The sequence below is a fragment of the Acinonyx jubatus genome, chromosome E2 (assembly GCF_027475565.1).
Source record: "Acinonyx jubatus isolate Ajub_Pintada_27869175 chromosome E2, VMU_Ajub_asm_v1.0, whole genome shotgun sequence".
NCBI classification, from domain to species: domain Eukaryota; kingdom Metazoa; phylum Chordata; class Mammalia; order Carnivora; family Felidae; genus Acinonyx; species Acinonyx jubatus.
In genome coordinates this window covers 5,505,712-5,533,522 of record NC_069396.1, presented here as the reverse complement: position 1 = coordinate 5,533,522, position 27,811 = coordinate 5,505,712, and the positions used below count along the sequence as shown (strand labels likewise).

Below are 27,811 nucleotides of genomic sequence, written 5' to 3'. Positions count from 1 at the left end.
GGACCCCGGTGTGAGGAGGCATCTGCACCTGTTGGGGGGTGGGGGGTGAGAGGAACGGGAGTCTCAGCCATCGTGGGACCAGCAGGGACTCTGGGTGACCCCTGCACGTGGGCCCACTTGGGGAGAGGGGAGCAGGTCCCTTACCAGTCATTGGCTATCGGCTACATCCCTCCCTCCTTCACAACCCGCACACCATGGAGGCAAGTCCACAAAAACACTGTGGAAAATATTGTGGCTCTCTTTTCTGAAACATCCCAAGAAGGCAAATGTGTGCATACAGAAAGTAGATTCGTGGCAGCCTGTGGCCGGGCTCAGGGTGATGGAAAAGTTCTAAAATTAGATGGTGGTGATGACCACCCAACTCTGTACATTTCCTGAAAACTACTGCAATGCATACTTAAAAACAGGTGAATTTGCTGGTCCTTAAATTCTACCTCAAAAACACCTTAAAGATGCTGCAGGAAGTAAGGGCAGAGGGACGCCAGCTCTGCCTTTCCCCAAATCAAACACTCAGACCAGCGTTTGCAGAGGGACCAGTGTGCCCTGTGAAGGCAGAGCTGGAAAAAGGAAGAAACACTACAAAGAAGCATCGTCATGTTTCTCTCTGTAAATCTGTTCTCCACATAACATGTCTGGGTTTTTTTTTTTTTAGTTGTAAGTGGGCTCCTGTCATTTCTCAGCTTAAACCGCACTCCCCCCCAAGACTCACTTGTCATGCCAGTATCTGAATTCCCTTTACTGGGTCGCTGACTGGTCTCCTCCCAGTCCCCTCAGGTGCTCCTGCCAAACAGGTGGCCTCCCCTCAGCTCAACAAGCCAGGTGTGCTCCCTCAGCGTGGCAGTCCCTCCTCCCTGTGCCCACATGGCTCCCTCCTCCTTCATCCTTCATTGCCACCTGTGGGCCCTTCCCCTGGACCCTCCGTCTAAAACGTCAGCATCCACCCGCCCTGCACACATTCACTATCCCCCCTCCCACTTGTTTGTGCTTCTGGGCCATCGTTCTGTTTGTCTGTCTTCCTGCTCTAGAATCTGAGCTCCATGGGGACAGAGGCTTGTCTCTTGTACACTGCACTTTCCCAGATGCTTAGAATTACTACTGGCAGAGAGGAAGGGCTCCACATATAGTTTCTGAAGAAATGAATAAATGAACGAATACGAATCCACTCTTCCTGCCCTGGTCACGGTCTTCGTTTCTTTCCTCCTTCCTCATTCCCTGCCCCCCCCCAGCCCCTCCCCTGTCCACAGCTGCAGGGGTCTCCCCCTTATTTCCAGCATGCTCTTTTTACTGTGTGACATGACACCCCCAGGGAGCGTGAACCTTGCTTCTAAGACACTGCCAATTTCTCCTGAGATTGAGAAGAAGGGAGGAAAGCAAATGGGATTGTAAACCCAAACACCCTACAGAAGGAAGGCGAAGGCTCCGGTGAGCCCGCAGGAGAGGAGGGACATTCTGGGAAGGGGTGCAATTCTCATATAATGAAGTCCTGCAAGATCACGTCTCCCCGAGGACACAGCTCTGCCCTTTGACTGAAGTGAAATTGGTTGAGGCTGCTGCAGCCCTCCTTCCGTTCCAGGCTCACAGGTGCTGGGGATCGTTGTCCGGCCAGTTCAGGGTTGTAGGGAGGCTCCCATGAGAGGCACACGCCTGTGCATGTGCACCTGTGGCTGAGGAAACCATCTCGGTTTCAAGCAGGAAGGTGTATTGTGTGTGTTGTGTGTGTCCTTGGGTTTAGGCTTGTCATGTGTGGCTGTTGCGTGGTTATCTATTCATGAGCATGTGTGAGTCTGTGGGTGTGTGCACGTGCACGTGTGAGTGTTTGCGTTTGACACCGATTTTGATGTTAGTGTGCCTGCGTCTGACGGGTCTGGAAATCTAGAGACGGTTGTGTGTCCGTGTGTGTCTGCGTTAAGATCTGGCCTTAGGCCACCCTCAGCTGAATTACTCACTCGTAAAAGGGACTGAGTGGCTTGTCTTCATTTCCTCACATCCCTGTCCTGGTATTAATAAGACCCATCCTTCACTTTTGTGCTGTTCTTTGCAGAGCACAGACTGCTTCCCCACACAATTTCTCATTTCATTCTGATAATCAGGAGCACGGGCAGATTACCTTCCTTCACAGATGAGAAATTCCCCTTCAACCTCCCTCTGTCCTCAAGGAAAGCAGTTTCTATCCTCCTCTCTTGGGCTCACTGCTGCTGATCCCCTCCTTCCCGCCTCGTTGGGGCACCTGCCCCCATCACTTGTCCTCTGCACTCATCTGCAGCCATGCTTATGACTTCCTTCCGCTAGCCCTTTCCTCCTCGTGCCCAGCACACTTCCTGGTCTCCCCTTGAACCGACAGACTTCTTCCCAAGTCCCTTCTCTCCTTCCCGAGGCTCTCCTTTCCTTCCGCACCAAAGCCCTCACTTCTCATTGATTCCTGAATTCGACCCTAACACACTGGTAAGCTGCTCTTCCTAAAATCAATACCTGTTCATTGTCAAGCCCGACAGCCTCCTTGTGGCTTTCGGGTTGTTGGAGGGGATGTCTGCATTGGGTGATACGGTCATGTCCCCCTTCCTTTTTGACATTCTTATCTCTTCATCCTTCTGGGTTTTCCCTTTTTGCACCTAACCTTTCTATGGCTTTTGCTGGCCTTTTCAGAAACCCAGTGAATGGTTGAGTTCCTGCCTCTTCCCTCTGGACATAGTGTGGATGATGTCAGCTTTGCCTTTCCTTCCCTTTCCTTCCGGCTACCCTTGTTTGTGGTTGATTGTGATAACTCTCTCCCTCATTCATTGCTCCCTCCCAAATACAATTCGTGATACCTCCTCTAGAAATCTCTGTGGGATATCCAACAGCCCCTCAAGTCTACCTGTCTACAGCATGAAACACCTGTACCCAGAACTGCCGTTTTTGTCTTTTTGTTTTTCTCTTTGCCCACTATCTTGGCAGTGGCAACATCAGAAGTCATGAGGTCTTTGGGCGCCTGGGTGGCTCGGTCGCTTAGGCATCCGACTTTGGCCCAGGTCATGATCCCCTTCTTCATGGGTTCGAGCCCCATGCTGGGTTCTGTGCTGACAGCTTGGAGTCTACAGCCTGTTTCAGATTCTGTGTCTCCCTCGCTCTCTGCCCCTCCCCCACTCTCACTCTCCCTGTCTTCCCAAAATAAATAAATATTAAAAAAAAGACATCATGAGATCATCGGACAGCTTCCCCTTGGCCCTGATGTGCCATTCTTCCCCACACCTTATCTCTTCTCCTTCTGTAAATAGCTCTTAGGTTGGTTGCATTTTTTTATCCCCACTGTTTCTGTTTTCTTTCCTTGAGGTTACAACCACAGCCTGGTGCATTCAAAGGCTTCACATGAGGGACTGACAGATACAAACACACACAGTTAGGCATAAACATTTTTATACAACACATCTGTCTAGATATGCATAAAGTGTATGATTGTCAGTCACATCAGAGGTATGGCTCCTACATGGTCCCTGTCACACGGAAACACATGGCTTCAAAGCATACCAACAAACCATTTAGCACAGACCTGATCAAAGTTAGACACACAAGCAAGTATACAGGTAGACATTTGTCAACAAATACAGTTAGATATACACATATATCACAAGGACAAAAGTGGACCTATTGACATAAAAGCTCAGTCATGGACAACAAGTATTTGTTGAGGTCTCTGCCATTGTAAGGCGAAAAGTTGGGTGACATATGTCTTGGCCCCAGCAATTCCTTAACACGCCCACCATGGAGGACTCCGGTGCACATGGAGACATCTCTAAAATCAGTCATTCCCACCTTCTACCCTGTTCCCTTCTACGTGCACTTTGCCATCTTGAGCTCAGAGCTTCCTGCTTCTTTTCTTAGGCATTTTTGACCCAAGGGCTGACATAGCTGTGCTTGTTGCTAAGCTCTGGGCTGCTTTGAGAGTTGGGGAAATGGACTGGCCACTTCAGGCTTGACTTGCTAATAATAAGCTAGAAGGACACCAGATGTGGGAATGGGGACTCAGGGGCCTGACCTCCTAAGTACTCATGAGAACAAAAATAACACCCATTCACAGACCTGCAAACTCAAATAAGGCCTTTATTACAAACAATGGAAAGTTTGTTATTGACGACACAGTGTGCTTTTTCATTACTTTAGACACATTTGCACATATATTCTCATAATGAACTAAAGCCTACTTTTGCTGTGTCACAGAGCCAAATCACCTATTCTTTATATTTGCATAGGACTTTAAATCTTTTAAGAGGGCTTTCTGAGACATTCTCTCATCTGAACCTCAAGATTCTTTTTATTGTAAATGAGATTCATATGTTGTACACATTTTACATATTTTCTATTCTTTTGGTACTTCCTAGTAAACCAGCAGACTCTTCCCAGATGTTATATGTCAGTGTTCTGTGAATATAATCCACTGTGTTTTTCATTGTCTTATTATTGTCTATTTCATTTTCTCTTTTTCTAGCCTGTCTTTTGCTTGGTTAGGCCGGGTTATTTTGTTGGTGGTAGTTGGTTGGGTGGGTGGATTGGTTGTTTTTTTTGTTTTTTTGTTTTTTTAAATTTTTTTTTTCAACGTTTATTTATTTTTGGGACAGAGAGAGACAGAGCATGAACGGGGGAGGGGCAGAGAGAGAGGGAGACACAGAATCGGAAACAGGCTCCAGGCTCCGAGCCATCAGCCCAGAGCCTGACACGGGGCTCAAACTTCCGGACCGTGAGATCGTGACCTGGCTGAAGTCGGACGCTTAACTGACTGCGCCACCCAGGCGCCCCGGATTGGTTGTTGTTTTAACCCCTCTTACTTTTTCTCCATTACATATACACACTCTGGTTTTCTGTCTTTACCTGAATATTAATTATTTTGTCTTCCCAGAGACCAAACAGTTTTATTTGCACTCATGCATTGAGATTTTAAATATCATTCTTCCATGTTTATATAAGAGAAGATGCCCAATATTGCATTCTGTGTTTCCCTATACATTTTATCCTAGATATTCCCTCTACTAGCTAGGTGAATTGAACAAGCCCCGCCACCTCAATAAACTTGATATTCCTCATTGTTTGAGGAAGACCAAGATTTACTAGAGATATTAATTGCAAATATTAGAGTGAACACATGTAAAGTGCCCAGCACGTTGCCTAATGCACACTTAAGAGATTGTACGTAGTCTATGGTGGTGATTATGAGCGCAGTCAAATGTGGTATTAGAGGTTAGAACATGGTCTGTGCACCTACATTACTGGTAACCATCTAAGAGTGTCTCTTGCTAATGGACCCAAATTCAACCTTGTCTTGCAGTTGAATGTCTAAGTTGTTTGCCATGTTTACCCTTTATAAATAATGTCTGGTGAACACTTGCCTGCATATAGCTTTATTCTCCTTTTGAATTTAGCATTTGAATGTATTCCTAGGAGTGATATCACTGAGTGAAGGCGTATGAACATGTATAAGATTCCTGGTAAATAATTATTGCCCGATTTTGTTCCACAAGAGAACCATCAGATTACACTGCCACCAAAATCTAGAGAAAGATGATAGAAGCTTTCTTAGCCTTAGCTGATCTTGTTTCCTGTTTGACTTTTCTTATATAGATTTTTCTTTAAAACTACATACACACACACCACACACACACACACACACACACACACACGCACGCAAATATACACATCGTTTTGTGGAGTGTGGATCAATGATGGTATTTAAATACCATTTGCTGCCTTTTGGTAGGAACTTGTCATCCAAAGTTCGAGACGATTTGGATGATATATAACATAACTTCAGCTAGTACTGGCATTGAATGAGATTGGTTTATATACTGAAAATGATGTTCCACTTTCAGTCCTCTGATCAGATCAAGGGGAAAGTCTCAGCTTGGTGCTAACAACGCTTTAATGCCCCACTACCCCCTTGCTTATTTTCCTTTTAGAAAGAGGAGCTGATTTCCCCCCTGAGATTCCAGTTCAAGCTGAATACCCTCATTTTTGTCTCCAGTGTGTTTATTTTCATGTGTTTCCTACTTACAAAAAGCAATACCGGTCTTTATTTAAAATTATGACACAACGTTTCCTCGTTTGCACACATGTATGTCATTGATAGTTAAATTACAGATAGGGCGGAAATCCTAACAGTGTTGTTCCAGTCATTGAAGTTGGGGGTGTAGTGCATGGGTGGTGCATTCCAACAGTTGGCCCACTAATATTAACAAATATTCCTTGACAAAATATGGACTAGGAGTCTCCATAATGCCTGGCGTAGTGTGGAATTTAGCAATTGCCTCTTCTTCCCTACGCATTTATGAGTGCAAACACCTTGCAGTTGGCCATAAGGCCAGTAGCTTTTATATTCAGTGGGTTCTGGGGGTTCGTGACAAGGTACATAATCTCCTCACTTGGCAGATTAAGAACGGGAATATCCCAGCACTGAAGGATGTATAAATCAAGACTGACATTGTGAATAGAACGATTCAGAAGATGGGATTAAAGAGCTTAATGGTAGTCATTGTGAATCACGATGTCAGCTTTAGTATGATTCTAAGGATGTACTTGCTAACGCTAATGAGGTTTGATAGAATAAAATTAACAATGTCCAAACAGCCCTATGCTTTCGCAACAAAGGAACCATATCTCAGAGCAGAGTGATACATCCTTTCCGTGGGGCTATTTAGTCGATTGATTTTGGGTTTTTTCTCTTTTAGGATATATTTAAATTTGCAAGAACTTCTCCTGTCCCAAGACAAAAGAGGTCCATCGTGGTATCTCCCATTTTAATTCCAGAGAATCAGAGACAGCCTTTCCCAAGAGACGTTGGCAAGGTAAGTCATACAAAATACAAATGACATGACAAAGGCACATTTTAATAAGGAGGAAAGCATACACAGGGCAAGCTGACTGTGACCGTCTTGGTGGCCTCCTGAAGTTGGCCTCTATTCCTCTATGATAAGAAACCAGATGGTTTTGCCAATAAAAGAATGACAAAAGCCATCAAACAAACAAAAAATGGAATTTATAAAAACAACAGTAATAATACCTCTGAATATCATGCTTTGGAGAGCTGTGTGTCATACAAACATGCTAAAGTTGTGTCAGGAAGATGTCACTTGTTAATAGATTCATTGCTTTTAAGATAATGTCCAGGCAACAAGCCAGATTCTATACTATACATGCCATACCATACCATACCAGTATAGCAGTATGATATGTGGCCTAATTTAGATCCTAATTTTCAAATGTGTAAGTCCAGTGGCACCCTGGGTCAGCTCTCTAAAAAGAACTAAGATCATACTAAGATCAAAAGAACTAAATCATACTAGCCAGACCCAGAAAACACTGTCGCGTGAATCAGGGGAATAACTTTTCCAGGAAGAAATGTTCACTGTTAAATGGGCAGAAATACTGGTGTTGCTTCATCAAGACATTCTCTCCCTGTAGGAAAGTCAACATGGAGAATCAAATGTAAACCAGTTCGTATTTTTGGGTCATCCTGGAATTTGAACAGTGGTGGTTAGTTCAGTGAATGACCTTAATGGCTGGATGCTATTGAACTATTTACTCATTCGTTACATAAATAAGGAGCACTTGTTATATGCCAGACTTCAAGATTGGGACTGGGTGAATATTGGTGTGAACAGCAGAGAAGCCCCTAGTGTGATAGAGCTTTATTATAGTGGGGAGGCTATATTTCAATGAGGAAATAAACAAACAAGAAAATTGCAGAGGATAATAAATTCTGTGAGGAGCGGAAACAGCTCTTCGGGAAGAGAGTAAATGGCAAGGCCAGGGAGTAGAGGAACAGCAGTGTTCATGTACATGGCCGGGAAGGCTGGTCCAAGACCGTGGTGTTTGAATGGAGACTGGAGGGGTGAGAAAAGGATAGCCACAGCAAGATCTGGGGAAGCTGCACTCTTAGCAGAGGGCACTGCACATGCAAAGGTCTAGAGGTGGGAAGGAACGAGGCGTATTTGAGGAGCAAAACATCTGGATGGCTGCAGTGTGAGTGGGGAAGAGTGGTAAGAGCTAAAGTCAGAGAATCTGGACTGTCACAGTGGCTTCAGACACCATGGCAAGTGGGAATTTCATTGTATACACAGCAAGAGACCACTGGAGGTTCTCCCTGGGGTAGGTGTGTGTGTGTGCGTGTGTGTGCGCCCACTGAAAGACCCTCTGGCTGCCTCATAGGGAATGATTTGTGGGAGCAGAGTGTTTACGAGCAGTGGGCACAGAAAGATCTGCCAAAGGGGGTGTTATATGGTGACCTGGACCAGAAGTGAAGGTAATTTGGACCATTAGAAATCTATTTCTGTTGGAAATTAGAGGCATCGATAATCCAGTGTCCTGGTAATCACCCTATTTGAGATTTGAAGCTACCACTGTGCCAAAGATGCCTTTCTTTAAGCAAAACCTTGCCAAGGGTCCGGGACATGGGACAAAGGGGGGCAGAGCTGTTCCAAGTGGGTGATGGTGGGGTTTAGGAGCCCTGCCCTGTGGACAGCCCTAACCACTGCGATGGCCCTTGTGTCAGTGTCCCTGAAGCCAAGAGTGGCACTCACCAAGGACCAGATTCCTCAAGGCTGCAAGGCTCTGCCCCCAAACCATTTCAGAGACACCAGTTGCATCCTTGCTCTTTAGACGTTTACGTAAGTCTGGTGGTCTCAGCCCTCACTGTGCATCAGAGTTGCCTAGAGAAGTTAAGAGACACACGCCAGGCTCCGCCTCCCAAGATCCATTCAATTGGTCAGGAAGTGGGGACCACGCATCAGCAGTTTGCTTTTAAATCCCAGGCGATTCTGATGTGCAGCCAGGGTTGAGAACCCCTGAGGGTTCTACACCAGGCCTCCTTCCAGAGTAGCGATGGACCAACAATATCAGCACCACCTGGTTGGGAATACCTGGATGGCCGTGCAACAGCTACTGGTTTCTCCATGCTCTTTATACCCTTAAAGGAACTTTTGCCCTCCGTGCATGCTTGGTTGTATCCATTCACCTTATCCTTTTCTTCATGTCTTATGCCTCACCGTCATCAGCCCCACACCAAGAGCTAACAAGGGATGTTCTGCTGAGCTCTGAGACAGTGTATAGGTATCTTCAGAGAGTTCTGGGGAGGTGGGGAGAAGGGAGACGCATCCTCCTCGCCCACTCAAACTCCTGAGTCAGGCAACTCTAACTGCATAAATATCGCACATCAGACGAGTGTAGAATGCCATATGAAGAAGAGACTGTGGTTATGAACGCATAAGGACGCTGGCCTCACTTTGGTTTCCCCCAGAAGCTGACCCTGAGACAAGAATTCAAATGCAACTAGTTTATGTAGGAGGTGAAGAGAATACTGGTAAGGGAGGGGAGTTGGGGGAATGGAAGTGATCCAGGGAAGGAAAACAGCCAACTGAAAGGTCTCTTCATCAAGGCAACTCCCACTGTAGGTGACTGCAATGTAATCCCCAGGGGACATGCTAGGGAATGGTGGAAAGCACATTCCACGGGGGAGAAAGCTGGGGTATTGACAGACCAACCCCATCTGTCTTTGGTTGAGGATCTTTCACAAAGGCACAAACTCTCCAGCACATCCAGCCTTCCCTGTGTTCTGGGTGCCAGCATGACAGCTTTCTGAGGCCTGGGGGAGACAGTTGCAACCCTGCCGGTGTGCCCTGAAAAGGTGAGGTCCAAGGAAGGGGACAGGGCACGGATGGACTCCATTCCATCACCAAACTTAATACAAATACGTTTGTTTGCAGGCCACATTTTCCCTGGCTCATCTTCTGCTCCCACCTCATTTTCTGAACTTTTTTTTGTCTCATGCCTTTGGAGAGGACAGTGCTTGCTTCTCTCCATGAATAGGTACTCATACTCGCTGCATGTCAGGTGGGCAGATCTCTGAAATTCAACCCAATCCGCATCACTAAGCACACATTCTGCATCTGCATTTACAAAGCACCATGCTAGGGGCTGGGGATCTAAGGACAAAAGGCAATAGACAGGATCCTTAATCTCAGAGGATTATAGAGGAGTAGAAAAAAAATCATCACAAACACATTATTTTTCCAATGTGAAGTATAAGCACCTTTCACCCATTACCTTAAATTCTCATACAAGCAACCCCATGAGGGTCATCCTCCAGTGTGCAGGGTGAGAGTAAGCAGAGTCACAGGGAGACGGTTACCTGTCCCAAGTCACACAGTTAGTAGCAGAAACAAATTCCAAGCCAACCCTTTGAGGTTTCAGTCTGTGCTCTTAACCCTCTAAGTGCAATCTGAGAATTCTCTTACATGGGATGAAATATCTTTGCTGACAGTTACTCTCTTTAAAACAGCATTAAGGGGCACCTGGGTGGCTCAGTCGGTTAAGCGTCTGACTTCAGCTCAGGTCACCATCTCGCGGTCCGTGAGTTTGAGCCCCGCGTCGGGCTCTAGGCTGATGGCTCAGAGCCTGGAGCCTGCTTCCGATTCTGTCTCCCTCTCTCTCTGCCCCTCCCCCGTTCATGCTCTGTCTCTGTCTCAAAAATAAATAAACGTTAAAAAAAATTTTTTTTAAATAAAACAACATTAAAATTAAATTTAATTATTTGAATTTGAAGTGCACCAAAGAAAAAAAGTAGGATGGATAGAGGGCTGGGTAATTGGATAGATATATGAGAAAACCAACTTAGTAAAATGTTAATGGTAGAATTGGGTGGTGGGCATTAGGTCGATCACTGAAAATTTCTTTCAGCATTTCCTCTGTTTGGAAATTTCCGAATACAATGTTAGAGGAAAATTAAGCTTAACTAAATACAGCATTATCATAAAACACAAGAATTGGTGTGTTGACTCAAAAATAATTTTTTGTCTTTCATTTCAAGAGGATGGATGGAGACTAAGTACCTATTTCTTTTCTTTCTTCTTTTTTTTTTTGTGTGTCATATTTTATCATAAATGCCTTTTAAAGAAAGGAGACTCACACACTTCAGGGTAAAGACATCAAAAGCAAGGTGCTGCCATGAATCCACTCTCTGGGGGAGATTTTTCTCAGTTGAGGCTGTGCCATGCAGAATTGTGTATTGACAGAAAGGCTTTGCAGGTAGCCCTGGGGGCTAGACAAAGTTTTGGTTTGATGCATTATTTACCTGCCAAATAATTAATTAGTCGGTAAGTGGCTAACTTATTGGAATTTGGAAACAGCTTTAACATCATCTCCCTCAGTGTTTCTGAAAAATGGCTTCAATACCCAGTTGCGAATATACTCCCTCAAACCTGTGACTTCCTTCCCGTTTTTGAGTTCTAGATCTGGGAGTGTGTGCCCTAAAGAGAAATGCGTAGCTGCCACCAGGTGCTTTTTCCCTCCCCCTTCAAAGTGTGACTATTTCAAAATTTGAGCCATAAATAATTTCTTAGTTTTACCAACTTTCACTGATAAATATTTGATTGCCTCTTTAGAGATTTTTGAGTTCCTGGGCCTGATTGATTGAGAGCAGGGGACTTTAAATCTGTGGGGCAGCAAGGAGGTCTTTGGGAGACGTATTTTATTCTGTTTTATATTAAGTTTGAAAGACAAGTCATTTATGAAATGCTTATTAGAGATTCTAGTTTCATCACAAACCCTTTTCATCAAAACCAATGAAAGTACATTTTACTGAAAATCCTTTTTTTATATCCCCTATAAATTGGTAGAACGGGCCTTTAGAAGGACATCTTTAACCCAGGACGGGAGAAATATGTAATTGGACCGTGTGCTTTTCGTAAAGGGAATCAACATAGATCATTAGAGCAAATCATGAAAACCACTCAACCAGGACTCTGCTTTGATTGTGTCATGAATGCACATCATCCACAAGGGTAATTTATGGCAGTTCCTAAATATTGCTCAGGGTTCTGGGCATACCGTCTAGTAGGGATCTCCCCACATGCACGTAGTCTGTACCTCCCATTTATGCCCAGCTTTGCAAACAGGTGCCAAGGAACCGGTGGCTCAGGACTGAATTTGTTTTACTCCACGTAATAGCCATTTGCATCACTTTGAGAACACATGGGTGCCAAGCTGTGTGGGACACAAATCTGGTCCTAGATCCCCAGCACTGCTCAATCTCACCCTCCTACTAAAAACATAGACTTAGCCCCGTCCTACTGCCTGACTCGTTCTGTGTCGTCACCATCAGCCCTCCACCCCTTTTCAAATCCATTGTTTCACAGTTTTTATTCAAGTCTGACTACATGCCTCCTCTCAGAAATTTACAGCAGTTTAATTTCTCTTTTTAAAAATTTTTTATACATTTATTTATTTATTTTGAGAGAGTGATGGGGGTGTCAGAGGCACAGAGAGAGAGAGGGAAAGAGACAATCCCAAGCAGGCTCCATGCCGTCAGCGCAGATCCCTACGTAGGGCTCGAATTCGCGCACTGTGAGATCATGACCTGAGCCGAAATTAAGAGTCTGACACTTAACTCACTGAGCTACCCAGGCGCCCCTAATTTCTCCTCTTAAAAAGAACCAGGAGTTTTACTCAATAACTAAAATTTACCACTAGCTAGTGTATAGGAGAGAAATTTGGGGGTGCCTGGGTGTCTCAGTCAGTCAAACCTCCAACTTTGGCTCAGGTCATGATCTCCCGTTTCACAGGTTCATGCCCCACATCAGGCTCCGTGCTGACAGCTCAGAGCCTGGAGCCTGCTTCAGATTCTATGTTCCCTTCTCTTTGTCCCTCCCCTGCTCCTACACTGTCTCTCTCTCTCTCAAAAATAAATAAACATGAAAAAAAGAGAGAAATTTGAATATAAAAGATCCAAGATGTCCAGAAACTCAATATTCAAAACTTCTTGCAGAGATGAATAGCATAATTTATTTCTACATGCAGCAACACCACTCATACATATGCCTTTACTATTTCCATGACTTAGAACTCTTTCCTCTTCCTGGGACACAGCCCCTGCATCCACACTCTCTGGGGGCTGACGCATTTACATTCAAGGCTTCGCTGTCCAGTGGAACATTTACATCCTTGCAGAAAATTCTGTCCACACTGTCCAGTATGGTAGCCTCTAACCAACCACATGTGGCTATTGAACACTTGACATGTGGCCAATGCAACTGAGGAACTGGAGTTTTAAATTTTATCTAATTTTAATGAATTTTAACTCAAAATTAAAAACTACTATTTGATTCACTATTGGCATGAGAAATCTCCTTTTTCAACTGTAAATTTTAGTCTAAGTACAGGTCAAATACTTTTCATGAAAATATAATATCTAAATTGATATGTAAGTGTAATATAAACAGGTTTTCACAAGCATATTACCCCCACACACAAGGCATGAAAAATATCTCATTAATAATCCTTATATTCTTGTCATGTTGAAATCAAAACATTTTGGATATCTTTGTATGCTTAAAATTAATCTCATTTGCTTCTTTTTACTTTTTTTTTAATGTGGCTACCAGAGAATTTAAAATTATTAGTGTGGCTCACATTATATTTCTATTGATCACTGCTGGGCTAACGCCTGTTTCTGATGCAGTCTCTTCCTTGGGTTTTTTTGTTTGACCTCCTTTACACATTGTTTATACCTCCTTGCTCACACAGAACACATTCCAGAGAGCAATATAGTTTCTTTTGTATTTTTCTTATCTTTCTGTTAACTATAACTCATCAAGTGTAGCGATACAATCCACTGCCTAACACAAAGTAGGACTCAAATATTCTTGGACTTGAATTCTAGTTAGGTCTATGCCTGGTTGGATAAGGCATTCACTGGTTCCTGATTAAAGTGATCACAGCCCGGTTTGTTGTTAGAATGGAATTAATAGACCGTTATATGATCAGTCTGGATATTTCTAGCAAATTTTAATTTTCCACAATGGCAGTGACGATACCAGATAAATTGGTTGGTAGTCAAGCATTATGTCAGGTCAAATCTGTATCTTTGGCAGATTGTGATAGATTGGATGTTGATGGATTGTGTGGGGGGGGGGGGTGTGGGGAGGGGAAAGAGAGAAGGAGAGAGAGAGAAGAAAGAAAGTGCTTGTATTTCCATATTTGCTCAGACGTACGGTATTTTAAACCCACTTAAATAAAGAACCTCAAAACTAACTTTATTCACAACTGAGCAGAGTTAATTTTAACTTATTTCAACTAAGTCTAGTAAAAATATATATTCACCATTAACAAGTGTTGCCCTCTTTCTGCAAAGTTTAATTAATGATAAAACATAATTGAGTTGTTTTGGTTGTTTGCCAAATACATATATATGCAAAAATGCCCTCCGTGATATACATCCAGCAAATAAAGGCATCCGAGCCTATGGAGGAAGCAATATTTTTAGTCCTGGGTTTATCACCCCTTCAGTTCTCAATGTGAAAGATTCCCAAGGCTTTATTGTTATGTACATTTGGCCTCAGACTGAATTTATATTTAATTATTCGTGAACATTAAAGGATCTGGCATTTCAGCTTGAATTAGCACCCTGGAGGCAGGAGAGTTGAGGATTTTCGAATCCAACTAGAATCTTCAATATCTAATGAATGTCAGCATCTAAGCCAAACCTGGGTGCCCCCCCTTGTTCTTACAACAACCCCACAAAGTACTACACCCATTTCTCAGATGGGGAAACTGGCATCAGAGAAAGGAGACAACTTGCCCAAGGTGACTCATTTAAAGAGCTGTAGCACGAATACCGGAATCTAGGAGTCTTGAGTGCCCATCAACGATCTCTGTACCATAATGTGTGAATGTTGAGTCCCCATGGGTCTCTGCTGTTTGCATAACATGTTCATGTGAATTGCCATCTGACTCTCGTGCATACTCTCAGAGACCAGCGTTCTATCCCTATTGTACTGAGGAATCGAGGCTAGTGCATCATGCGAGACGGTTTCCTTGTGGTACAAACTGAGGTGTTGTGCAAGCTGGGTTCCTTCTGCGTTACCACCTGCCATGCACTGGGGGGTCTGGATAGATTTCAAAGCAGCACATGGTGTGGGCTAAGGAATAGGCTTTATTGGAGAAAGAGAACACGTAGAAGCCAGGGGTCAGCCAAAGGTGAGAATCACTGCTCCCCTTTCCCCGTCATCCTATAGAGAGCTATGCCAAGGCCTGGGCAGAGCTGAACATTGTCCAGGTTTGCCAGATGAGGCCCTCTGCTGACATCACTCTCCCTTCTTAAGCTACCTTGACTATAACCTTGTCAGTGGACAGACAAATTCTTGGGGTGCCTGAGCACAGGTACCCAGATTTATAGAGGTTATCTAAGATTCCAGATGCTCAAAGCCAGATGCCTTGGACAGTGATATGCTGGTTAACCAGCTCTTGGGTGTGAGGAAAGCCCTAATTAGTAATGTTTGCCACTTTCTTTGGCGTAAGTCTTCCCACAGTGACCAATTTCAAGCTACCAATGTTCAGACTTCTTAAATACTTAACAACTGACTTTGACCAAGAAGTAGGAGCTAGCTCCAGCTTACCGCTAACCTTGGGACCTATGAAATGTGACACTGGATGGGCCAGCGAATGCCCTGGCCCAATGGGGATCTGTACTTGAGTGGAACCTCCAGCTTGGAGAGGTGGCTTCCCCATCTACCCATTTAGCCCTGAAGTCACCTGTTTCTTGTCCAGGGTGAGCACGAGGGGTCATTCTGGATAATTCTGCCCCTTGCAACCCATTAAGAACCTTGTCTAACACCACATCACCGGTGGAAAGGAGAAGCAGACCTTGAACCAGCACCCTTTCAGCTTTGCCCCACTTCTCCTCCTGTGCACAAAAAAACCAAGTCAGTTCCCTGAGGCTGACAAATTCTGTGACAGTTGTCCCAGTTCTACCTGGAAAATGAGGAAGGGAGAGATAACATCCTCTGCGAAGTGCAGAGAAATGAGGTTAACCTCACAGTTATTTGATGTGCATGTTTGTGCACTGAGTCAAGGCCGGAGGTCATGTCTTGGTTTAACAAGACCACATGTTGACAAGCAGAAAACTGCTTTCTTCACCCGGCAAGGAAAGCCACCGTCTGGCTTCAGAGCACGCTCTTTTTGTTGTTGTTGGTATGTTGCTGACAACCCTGTTCAAAGGTACCACAAGGAACAAAAATGAAAGCAGAAAAGGCTAACTTTGGTGTAATTAAGAGATATCACTGCTCCTTTTTCTCAGCGATGAGGCCATGGCTGACTCAGTCGATATGGGCGGCGAAGGAGCAGGGCCCAAGGCGTTGCGGGGAATGGACTGGCCCTTTTGTGGTCAAACTTGCAGTCCCAGGTTTTGAGGCAGAGCTGGATGGCAACAGAAACAGGCCAATCCATGGTTTTCTGAAAGGGGGGATGGGATGGACGAGGAACTCACCTTTATTTCCTTTTCTAACTTGGAGCTCGCCCTGGCTTCCCAATGGGGTCCTAAGGGAGAGACTTCAGTGTGGGGCTGGTCCTGCCTCCAATAGCAGGAATGGGGAAGGTCTTGGACACAAACGCCCTCTGGTGCACGTTTAAACGGTCCCGTCTGTGGGTGTTTCAGTGGAGATGCTGGTGTTTCGGATCAGGAGATGAAGAACAGACCCAGCTTAGGCCTTTGGGGAAGGCAAATATTCCTCCTAGGCTGAAAAATTGAGGCTCGTGCATTCATTCATTCACTTAGCCATTCATTCAGAAATGTTTATCGAGTGACTACTCTGTGCCAGGCACTGTGCTGGCTGCTGCCCATGGATTCCCCCCTCATGGAACACACAATTGGAGGAGACACAGAGCTGTAAACATGCAGATGAGACAGTGACAGGGAGCAGTGGACATGTGGAGAACCTGAGAAGGCAGAGGACGCAGCTCCCAAGAGAACCCCCCTCGTGTCGCATACCAGCAGGCAAGGCGAAGTTGGGCCAGAAAGAGTTCTCCAGGCAGTGACAAGATCATAGGTGCAACATCTAGAACCCAGAGAGAGCATCCAGTACCTGGAGAGCCAAGAATCATTGAATGGGGCTGGATCAACAAGGGCCCCTGACAAATAAATTTAGAGGAAGAATTAGGGGCTGGACAATGAAGAACCGTAAACACAACTCCAACTCCAGCGAGTTCACGCCTTATTCTGCAGATATCAGTTATAAATCGAGGAATGACATGACCAGATTGGCCTTTTAGGAAGATAAATCAGCTTGTGGTGGGTCACACCTGGAGGCCGAGAAAACCAGAAGTGAGGGGTGTGTGTGTGTGCGCGCGCACATATGTGTGCACGGATGGCGGCTGTAACAGCAGCCCAGGTGGGCGGTGCGTGGCACCTGGGCCTGGAAGTGGCAGGGAGACTGGAGAGAAGATGCCGAGGCAAGCGCTGGGCAGCCTTGGTGAGTGTTGGGTGGGGAGGGAAGGAGGTAGAGGAAAAGGAAGACCCCCTCTTAGCTGGGAACATCATGCCTCCATAGGATGCTGAAGAAGTCACCTGCATGGAGGGTTTAACTGTGGGTCAGTAGACTTTTCATAAAACTAAGGGGCTGTTTTATCCCTCCTCCCTCAAGTTCACTCTTTACCAGGGCTGCTGTGCTTTCCTTCCGTGAAGCAAGGGGTAAGTTCTCCCAGAGGAGATAGATCTACCCGCACATTATACACAGGTGGACGGACAGGCTAGATGCTAGATGTGGAGCTGGGCTTCTAGGGAGTAGGTTCATTTTGTACCCGCAAGGCTCGTGGGCCACCAGACTCTCAGAAGCTCCTTCCCTATGTGTCCCCAGGTGTGAACACAAGTCCTGCCTGATCTGTGCCTTGTGATTTCAGTTTAGTTATTCCTGGTTCTGGATTTGAAATCTTTTTTTTTTTTTTTCTTTTTTTTTTCTGCCAGCTCAGAAATGCACAACAGCTGTGTTCACTGTTGGCCTTCTAGCCTCGAATTCATTCTAAATACGTTCCTTCTTAGTAATTTCTTCTTTGAATGCTGATGTTGGCTATGCATTAGTATACACAATCCACAGGCTCTATGTTGCTCAATTTTTAGTTCGTTTATTTGACAACTTAAAATTCCTCACAAGTGGTGCTTTTATTTTGTTATTTGCATCTGGAAATCATTGCTAACACGCCATGGAATAAATCTGGGGTTTTTTTCATAATTTTTTTCTTATTATAAGAATAATAGATGTTCATCAAAAACTTTAAAGAAAAAAACATATATTTAACAGTAACAATATAAGCATCTCCCAAGTCCCACCACCACCTTCCCCATAGTTTGAGATAATCACTGCTGGCCCTCTGTCTTTAAAGTGCGTACAAATCTGTGAAAGCACAGCTGCCCAGGCCCCGTCCCATCAGACTGTGGCTTCCCTGGGTCCGGAGTGGGGAGTTAACCTTGGAGTTAACCATTCTAGCATGCACACCCCAGTTCTGCTGGTTCTCCCAATTCGAGAAGCTCTGTCCTAAACGTGCAATACCCACACAGGGCCATCCTGTACTCCCTGACTTTCCACTCACCAACATCTCAGAAACGTCTTTCATGTCCTCAAAGGTCCTTCTTCAATGGCATTCTGTTTCTTCTTTTTTTTAAGTTTATTTATTTTGAGAGAGAAAGAGAGAGTACAAGTGGGAGAGGGACAGAGAAAGAGAAACCCAAGCAGCATCTGCACTGTCAGCACAAAGCCCCATGCAGGACTCAAACCCACAAACCGTGAGATCATGACCGGAGCCGAAATTGGACACTTAACCAAATGAGCCACCCAGGCATCCCTTCAATGGCATTTTGAAATGCTGTGTGATGTGGTGTGCCATTGGCTCAGCCGTTGTTAAATGCCCGAGGTTCTTAATGCAGGGTCCACAGATCCTGAGGGGGGCTGTGGGTAGATCAGTTCCCTTGGTAATCCAAAGGATTTTTGGTTTTGCACTTGAAGTATTATATGGGGAAAGATGCCACATGATTTACAAAAGGAGTCCATTAGACAAAATGGTTAAAAACCTCTTAGACCATCCCCAGTGCATGGCATTTAGTGGTTTCCCTTGAACATCTCCTAGTTGTAAGTCATATTGCTATGATTGCCACCATTCACAAATCTTTGCCTAGGTAGGTATGCATGCAAGCTTGTGTGTATGTATATATGTGTGTGTACATGTGTGTGTGTGTGCACGCGTGTGCATAAAATCAATGGTTACCTTATATGAAACTTGAAACCAACAGTCAAGAGCTGATGTAACAGCCTATCTCAGGAAACAACCCCCTGACTGACTCCTACCTGAGATAGGCTTGAATCCACTGTGTCCCTGCTCTGATGCATTCTCTGTCTTTCTCCTCTGCGGCCCTGCTTCCATCTAACAACACCAGCTTCTCTTCCCCACCCATCCTCACACTCCCCAGGTCTAGAACATCTTTGTTCTCATCATGCTGTGCAGCTATCATCTGGGACAATATATCCTCAGCCCTGCTGAGGATTAAAAATATGGCTAATAGGATATATATGTTCCATGCATGCTTGGGAATGTATGGAATACACTGGAAGCCTTCCAGTTCCACCTGTGGTTCCCCCATCATTCTCACTCTCCTTCTCTTTCCCATCATTACAAACAGCCTCATTTGTGCTGCCCTCTCTCTGAGATCCTCCGCTGAGAATTGCCCTCTATCAGAAGGGCGCTGCTGGGCTCCATGCTTTGTGTGCTTCGATACTAATTCCATGCAAAGGAGGTGTTTCCATGGCCTTTACAGAGGAGGAAACTCAATGACTTCTCTGATGCCTCAGAGTGCTGAAGCTGGGATTTTTAAAAGTCTCTATTGAAGTATGATATATAGACACAAAAGTACAAGATCATGAGTCTCCAGTACCATGATTCTTTTACAGACAGAATGCACCCATGACGTCAGCACTCCAGCCACAAAATGGAACATTATCAGCCCCCAGAGCCCCCTTCACGTCACCTTCCGAGCACTAACTCCACATCCCCCCAGTGTAACCAGCCCTCCCCTCTATCACCGTGAGCTAGTTTCACCATTTGGTACATAATCTAAACAGAATCATACAGCATGTATTTTGTGTTAGCTTTTTTGTATTTTTTGCTCAGCACTACACTGGTGAGATCCATCTGATTGTTAGGCACATGTGTAGAATCACAGATGTATAGTATCACATTTTCTAAATACACCGCACGCTCTCATTTCTACTGTTGAGAGGAATTTGGATCATTTCCAGTTTGGGACCATTACAAATAGTACTGTGATACTACCCTCATGCATGCCTTCAAGTGAACATATGTACACATTTCTCTTGGTATATATCTAACCATGGGGTTATTGGGTCAGTTTTAGTAAATTCTGCCAGACAGTTGCCTAAGTGGGTTATATGGAAGCTGAAATTTAAACCCATTATTCTGACTCTACAATGACTTGTGGGAGTAGGGTGAGAGGCATATTTCTTTTTCTGTTGTTCCTAAAGAAAAATATATCCAGTGTCTGTCCTACTTGGTAGTGATGGCCATCAATATCAACAATAGCAGGGGCCTGTGGCATATTTTTGGATCATATTAGAACCTGTTGCCTTCACCGTCGAGAACTGGAGGAGGTCACTGGTTCTCCACCTGTGCTGATCCTCATGCTATCAGGCCGTGTTACCAAAGACCCTTAGCAGCACACTTTTCCCAGATACAGGAAGATTTGCTACACGGTAAACAATAAAGCATTCTGACCCACTGATGTACAGTTGTTGAATAGATAGTACGCATATCCACCTTCATTTGACATCCCTGATGAACCACTAAGTGTTTGAAGTGTCCCCTAGTCCTTCCTAAGTGTCCTTCCTAAGTCAGAGAAATCCACCTTGAGGCTCTTGCTGCTCTCTGGTTATGTTTGTGTTTATTGATATTTCGATCTTCTCCCTCTCTCAATTCAGAGAGATCATAGACCATTAGAGTTGGCAGGAACTCTGGAGATGGCCCAAACCCTTCACTTTAGAGATAAGATGGAAAATTATTTGTCCAAAGTTAAAAGACGGCAGAAGTCCTAATCTGCCCCTCATTCTGTTGCCCTTTTGCTTACACTGGGTCTTCTGAACCTTCATGGTCCTGGGGAAAACCTGAGCCCAGTCTGGAAACTTCCCAGGACTTTAGGAGTCTCAGCAAATCACACCATGATTAATGTCAGGTGTCCATGATCTCTAGGATCATTCAGCTGAGACTGACCTTGTCCCATATCTTTTTGCTGGTCTTAGCAGCATTCTTAGAGGGTGGTTCCAACCCTAAGGGTTCAGCTGATGGCCCCCATGTGCCCTCCCAGGGTCAGAACACATCACAGGACCAATCCATCCTTTGAACAGGAAAGACAGGGGTGAAAACTCCAGGAAGTGGGAATATATCCGTGCAAGATCCCACCTGGGTAACCCCTGTTTTGTTTGAAGAGAGAAACTTACAAAATCCAAACAGGCTAATTTGGAGAGCTTAATTTCTGCCCTGGTTTGTTTGCTTGTGTTGTTCCCATTTTAGCCTCAACATCTAGCATGTCTTGTACAGACTAGTCTTTCAATAAGTATGTGTTGAATGAATAAATAAATGAGTGAATGAATGAATGAATGAGTGAAGGAGTGGCCAAAAAAAGGTCAATTCCAGTGGTCTCCCCACACTGGGTTAGCACTAAAGGACTCACCTTTACCTTTGCCTGTAGGCACCTATATATTCTTTTATATGCAGAACAAATGCCTTTAAGTTTGGGATTAAGAAAAATAATTTTTCCTTTTCTATATCAGTTACTATTAAGTGGATAAAATGATGACTTTGGTAGAAGAAAGAAGGTATATGGGGAAAGTTTCAGAAATTTAAATGTTATATATGAACATATATTTATATATGTATTATATAATTTGTATTATGTAACATGTTATGTAAAGTACATTTTGTGTTGTGAGGTGACACTTCCTGATTTTAGTTTTGTGGAAAGAATGGATCCTTGTAAGTAAATTGTACAGGTGACTGAAGCAAAACTGTTTTTGAAAAAGTGATCCACTTGGATGCCAGTATCTCTGTAATGTTTTATACAGTAGTTCCCTCTCTTAAAAGTAAACTGAAGTTAACATGCCCATTTATTAATGGAAAGGTGGCTTTTATTATTATAACTATAAAATGAAATTGTGTTATACCTTCCCAAACCAGGGACACATGGAGAGATTGTATGCTCCCTATGTTAAGTGGCTTCATTCTGCTGGGTATTTTCATGTGTGCTTTTTATTTTTTTATTTTTTAATGTTTATTTTTGAGAGAGAGAGAGAGAGAGAGAGAGATGGAACATGAGCAGGGGAGGGGCAGAGAGAGAGAGAGAGACACAGAATCTGAAGCAGGCTCCAGGCTCTGAGCTGTCAGCACAGATCCCGATGCAGTGCTCGAACTCACAAACCATGATATCATGACCTGAGCCGAAGCCGGATGCTTAATTGACCTAGTCACCCACTCAGGCATGTGTGCTTTTTATACTTTCCTGATCTCTTTCTCCATCTCCAGATGCTCTTATCCGCCACTCCTCCTTCCTGACCCTCTGCCTGTTCTAATAAGATTAACTAGTCCTTGGAATTTGCTGCTTCCAAATCGCTGTCGGCTGGGCAATTAGTCTCTGTGCATATCCTAATCCTGTGAGATAAACTCGGAAAAATGAGATGAGACAGACTTGGATTTGGTGTCTGTTCTACCGGTGACCAGCTGTTTGACCTTTGGACAGGCCACTTGAACCATATGAGTTCTGTTTCTGATGTGAGACAAGGCTGGTAACACCTTCCGTCCACGTTTGAGGAAAGACGAAATGAGACCACTCCGTTGATCTCTGGCCACATAGTAAATGCTCCGTCAGTGTGCCCCTCCTTTCATTCTCTCCCTTCCTGGCCAAAATCCACCTGCAAAGGTGTTAAGTGTTTGTGAAGCTCTCTCCAGGAGGAAGCAAAATAGGCTTGTACTTAGGTGGATGTTGAAGATATCTTTCATTCCTGTGGTTGACCCTTCCAAAGAATGAAAGTTGTTGTGTAAGTGTGCTATTTAATCAATATTACTGTACTAATAAAAGACGCTAACGTGACTTAGCACTGTCCAGGCAGAATGTTAAAAAACAAAACAAAACAAAAAAAACCTTTAAAAAAAAAAAACTGGTAATCCACTCTACCCATCTGCCATTTTCTCTGTTCTAGTTAATGTATCAGAGCACATCTTCAGCAATAAATTCAAATATAAGCACCATGAGATCTGGTCTGTTCACAATTGCACTTTTGGGGCCTGGAACATCATAGATGCACCATAATTTTTTTGACTGAATAAATAATCTTTTTCCTGCAGATGTTGTATCATTTATGCCGTGCCCAGGTCCCGTCAAAGGAAAAAAAATGAAGGCAAAAAGAGAGACACTCACCCAGCCATTTGTCTATTTTTTTTTTCCCCCTCTGCTCAGGGCTAAATTTCCCTGAAAAATCACATCAGATCCCAGCTGTCAGAATGAGTTCATTAGCCGGGCTAGGGATTCTAGCTTCTGAGAGCCTCAGCTTCCACCCAGCCAGGTGTCTGCTTCAAGAAGAGCATTCTCTTATGCAAAACGTTGGTAGAAATGACCTGCTTTCTGACAAAGAGCAGCTCCAGAATCTGCCTGCCCTGTGCTACGGGATGGTCAGTGTAGACGGAGGAGCGTGCAGGCAGCCGGAGACCGGCGGCAGGAACGTGATCCGGCCGCTCTGGCATCGTGAGCTTGCCGTGCAGATGGTCCAGTTGCAGAAGGAGATGCTGTGGCTGTGTTCCTCCTTGCCCTTGCTGATGTAAGCATGGGGACATCGTATTCAATTTTTGGTCTCCATCCATATGCTGCTCCTCCAATGTATTTGTCCACATGAAGGGAGATGAAGCACAAAACAGTAGGACATCCAACTCTGCTTTAATTACAGTGATGAGCTGTTTGTCCCGGTGCCACCCGCTGCGATGCCGCCTTGTTCCCCTGACAAACTCAGAGCAGGGGTGACGCCGACTTCCCCGGCAGCCGCCAGTCGCCGTTCCCGGGCAGTAACCATGTTTGGTTTGATATTTATTGTTTGAAAACCAAGGGCTATGACTCTGCCAAGCTTAATGAAAAGGGGAAAATCACTGGGGGCGGGTATGCAATTTTGAAGATGGGAGGTTTTGAACAAAGTCCTGATACTGACAGCATCCCTGGCACATGACAGATGACATTGTCATTCTCAGCAACAACAATGTGGTCATGGCTCTCACGCAGGTTTAATTGTCGAGCAGACACTAAGGGCCATGTCAAGACAGTTCAGCCAATGGGAATCAATACACCATTCAGGGTCCTTTTTGCCTTATGCTTTGCACTTCATTCATTGTTTTCCCCAGAGAAATTGCTCTTCTGGAGGGCTTCTGCTTGCTCACATGGTATCTCCCTCGCACTGGTCTCTGTGGTCGCAGAGAGCGAAGACCTCACCTTACTCACCTGGGTTCTCTCGCTCCAGGCACAACACCCGCACACGACATAAGCTGTAACTATGGATTCAGTGGAATTAGAGAGACCAGGAGCCTGGTTACTCGTGGAGGCATAATTTTTTCGGGGACCAGAGAGATGATGACAGGCACAGGGGTGGGAGAATATGGACAGCAGCCTGTGGAATCTGAGCCCTTCGTGATTGGTGGGCAGAACTTACCAGAAGAGTCAGGGCAGTGGGTGAAATCACGGGCCAGTGAGTTGGACCACATGGCTTCATATCCCACCCTGCCACCCACCAGCCAGGTGACTTTGGTCGGGATACGTGACATCTCTGTGACTCAGTTTCCATATATGCACAGTGAAGGTGATAATAATACCTGCCTCATAGGATCTTCCTGAGGGTTAAATAAGACAATCCTTGAGAGTGTTCTGGCACGTAGAAAACTCTCAACCCATATTAGCTATTGTTGTATATTGTTATTATAAATACCTAATGCAGTTAATATCTTTTTACTTAGGACTTACCATGGGCAGGTGGGAATGTCTCTTTTGAAGACCCAGAGATGGATTTACCCTTATACCCCTAACATTATCCTCAAAGACACTATTTGGCTCATTTAAAAATTATTTACTCATTTTTTTTTCAACGTTTATTTATTTTTGGGACAGAGAGAGACAGAGCATGAACGGGGGAGGGGCAGAGAGAGAGGGAGACACAGAATCAGAAACAGGCTCCAGGCTCCGAGCCATCAGCCCAGAGCCCGACGCGGGGCTCGAACCCACGGACCGCGAGATCGTGACCTGGCTGAAGTCGGACGCTTAACCGACTACGCCACCCAGGCGCCCCTACTGACTCATTTTTAAAGACCCCTTTAAGCTCTTTTTAGTACAAAAAGTAATTCTATTCCTATTCTCATAAGAATGGCGTGAAAAATCTTATTACGCTCATAATCTTAAATTAAGATAATTGAAATCTGCTGTTGGAAAGTGGACCCCAAATATATCAAAAAATTAATTCAATTCAATTATAAATAACAAGAATCAACTGTACTTGAATGTGTGTGAAGTATAGAATCATAGTTAAATATTTAAAGAATATGTCCTTATCTGGTTACTATGGCGACAGGTTACTCCAAGAATTCGTGGTTCTATGGTAACAATGGAACTATACTATTTCCTCTCTATATTGAAATATGCAGCAACTAATTTCCGGTAGCTTCATAATATGTCATGTTAATGACCTCAGAGGTGGAAACCAAGGTGGTGAGATCATCTCCATGCTCTACAATTATTCTATGAAACAAAGCAGGAAGAAAACATGTTTTTATACTCATTGGACTGGGAACTACAAGGGAGTTCTTAATGAGAAAGAGATAGCAATGACACTTCATGGGGAAGTGCTAAATTTAACTCAGGTGGTTACTATTACTTATTCATTGGGTCCAGAATAGATAGGATCACCACCATGAGACAATTATAGTTTCATATGGGTGAAGCCAGAAAGAATATGGTAGAATTCAATTCAATTTCACCAATTGTTAATGGAACCTATCATGTGCTGGGCACATATGAAGTAGGAATTAATTGCCCCATAGCTATTCTTTGTCTGTTAAAATTTTTATAGTATTTGTGTGTGTGTGTACTAGCAAACATTCAGAACAGTAGGAATAATAAAGAAAGAAAACGTAACTGAGGTCTAAAAACCCTATCGTCAGTATTAGTTTCTCCAAAGTTCCTCGCAAAATCCTAGAGGTAACAAAGGATGTGAAGTGGAGGTGTGTTGGAGTCAGCTCATACCAGCTTGCACCAGTTGGTATGCATCTATCCCCAACTCTGTATTCGGTGATGTCACTTTAGTGGCTTGAAGTCATCCGTGAAGGGAGTGTTTACACCATAGGAATTGGCAAACACTAGAAATCAGGTTCGTTCGTTGTTTCCTCCTTCCCTCCCTCCCTCCCTCCCTCCCTCCTTCCTTCCTTCTCTCTCTCCCTCTCTGTCTCCCTCTTTCCCCTTCCTTCCTTCCTTCCTTCCCTCCTTTTCTCTTTTCTTTTCTTTTCTTTTCTTTCTTTTGCTTTCTTCCTTTCTTTCTCCTTTTTGAGAGTTGACAGTTAAACATTTACCAGCACTGCACTCCACTCTCAAGTAGTGACTTGAAATGATATCTTCATATTTCACAGACATCTCCCTCCTCTTTCTGTGTCTATTTCTCTCTCCCATACCCCCTCCACATACACACCCATGAGGTCAGTTTTGCCTCTGTAGATTAAAATTGAATAACAGCTGCTTTTGAGCTGATCTCTGCTTCTCTCACTCTGATTCAAGCCTCCAGCATCTCTTACCTAGACTTTGTGTACAGCCTCCTAATTGATCTCCTCATGTCCACTATTCTTGCTCCTTTCAGGTCCAGTCTCCATACAGCAGCTAGAGTGATCATCTAAAATTGTAAATTGCTTAAGCAAGCAGGAGAAAAGAAATAAAAATGAAATAAAAGCTAAAATAAACTTAACTATAAACAGGAAAACAATAGAAAAATCAACAAAACTAAAAGATGCTTCTTTTAAACAATGAATACAATTGTTAAGCCTCTAAAGATATAAATTACCAATATCATAAATCAAAGAAAGATCATCACTACTGATCACACGGACATTAAAAAGATAACAAAGGAATACCATTAGTATTGTGGCCTCCAAACTTGCTACCTTAGATGAAAAACCAATTCCCTGAAAGACATAAATTGTTTAAACTTATATAAGGAGAAGTAGATAACCTGAATAGCCCTAGACTTACTAAATACATTAAATCAATAATTGATAACCTACCAAAAAAGGAAGCATCAAGTTCATCAGATGGCTTACTGATAAATTCTACTAAGCATTAGGCCCAGATGGTTTCACTGGTGAATTCTGCCAAACGTTTAAAGGAGAAGTAATGCTAATAACTCACAATCTCCTCCAGAATATAGAAGCAGAGAAAACACTTACTAACTCATTCTATGATACCAGCACCCACCACCCCAATAGTCAAACCTGATAAGGGCATTAGAAGAAAGGAAAATACAAACCAATATCTCTGTGAACATAGATGCAAAATTTCCCCAAATATTAGCAAATCAAATCCAACAATGTATACATAGACTTATATTCATGTCCCAGTGGAATTTATTTCAAGTATGTGAAGCTGGTTCAACATTTGAAAATCAGTGCAATCTATTATATCAACAGGATGAAGAGAAAGATTCTATAATTATGTCAATTAATCTAGAATAAATATGACAGAATTCAATGCCAATTCATAATCAGCAAACTAGGAAGAGGATAGCTCTCTCAACTTGACAAAGAACATCTACAAAAAACCTATAGGTAACGTCAAACCTACAGATGATAGACTGGATGCTTTCCCGTTAATATCAGGTAAAAGGCAAGGGTGTTACCTCTCACCATTCCTACCAAACATTGTGCTATAAATTCTAGATAATACAATGGAAAGAAA

At 43.8% G+C, this 27,811-nt stretch overlaps 1 protein-coding gene across 2 annotated transcripts in view; it reads left to right on the top strand.

Annotated features, from left to right (window-relative positions):
• The window catches only part of CDH13 (cadherin 13), a 1,023,179-nt gene that overhangs the window by 441,642 nt on the left and 553,726 nt on the right, over positions 1-27,811 (top strand). For both annotated transcript variants that reach the window (XM_015083822.3, XM_053210797.1), the window contains exon 4: positions 6,693-6,809. In XM_015083822.3, the coding sequence (XP_014939308.2) occupies positions 6,693-6,809 (117 nt within the window). The remainder of the gene's footprint in view (positions 1-6,692; positions 6,810-27,811) is intronic.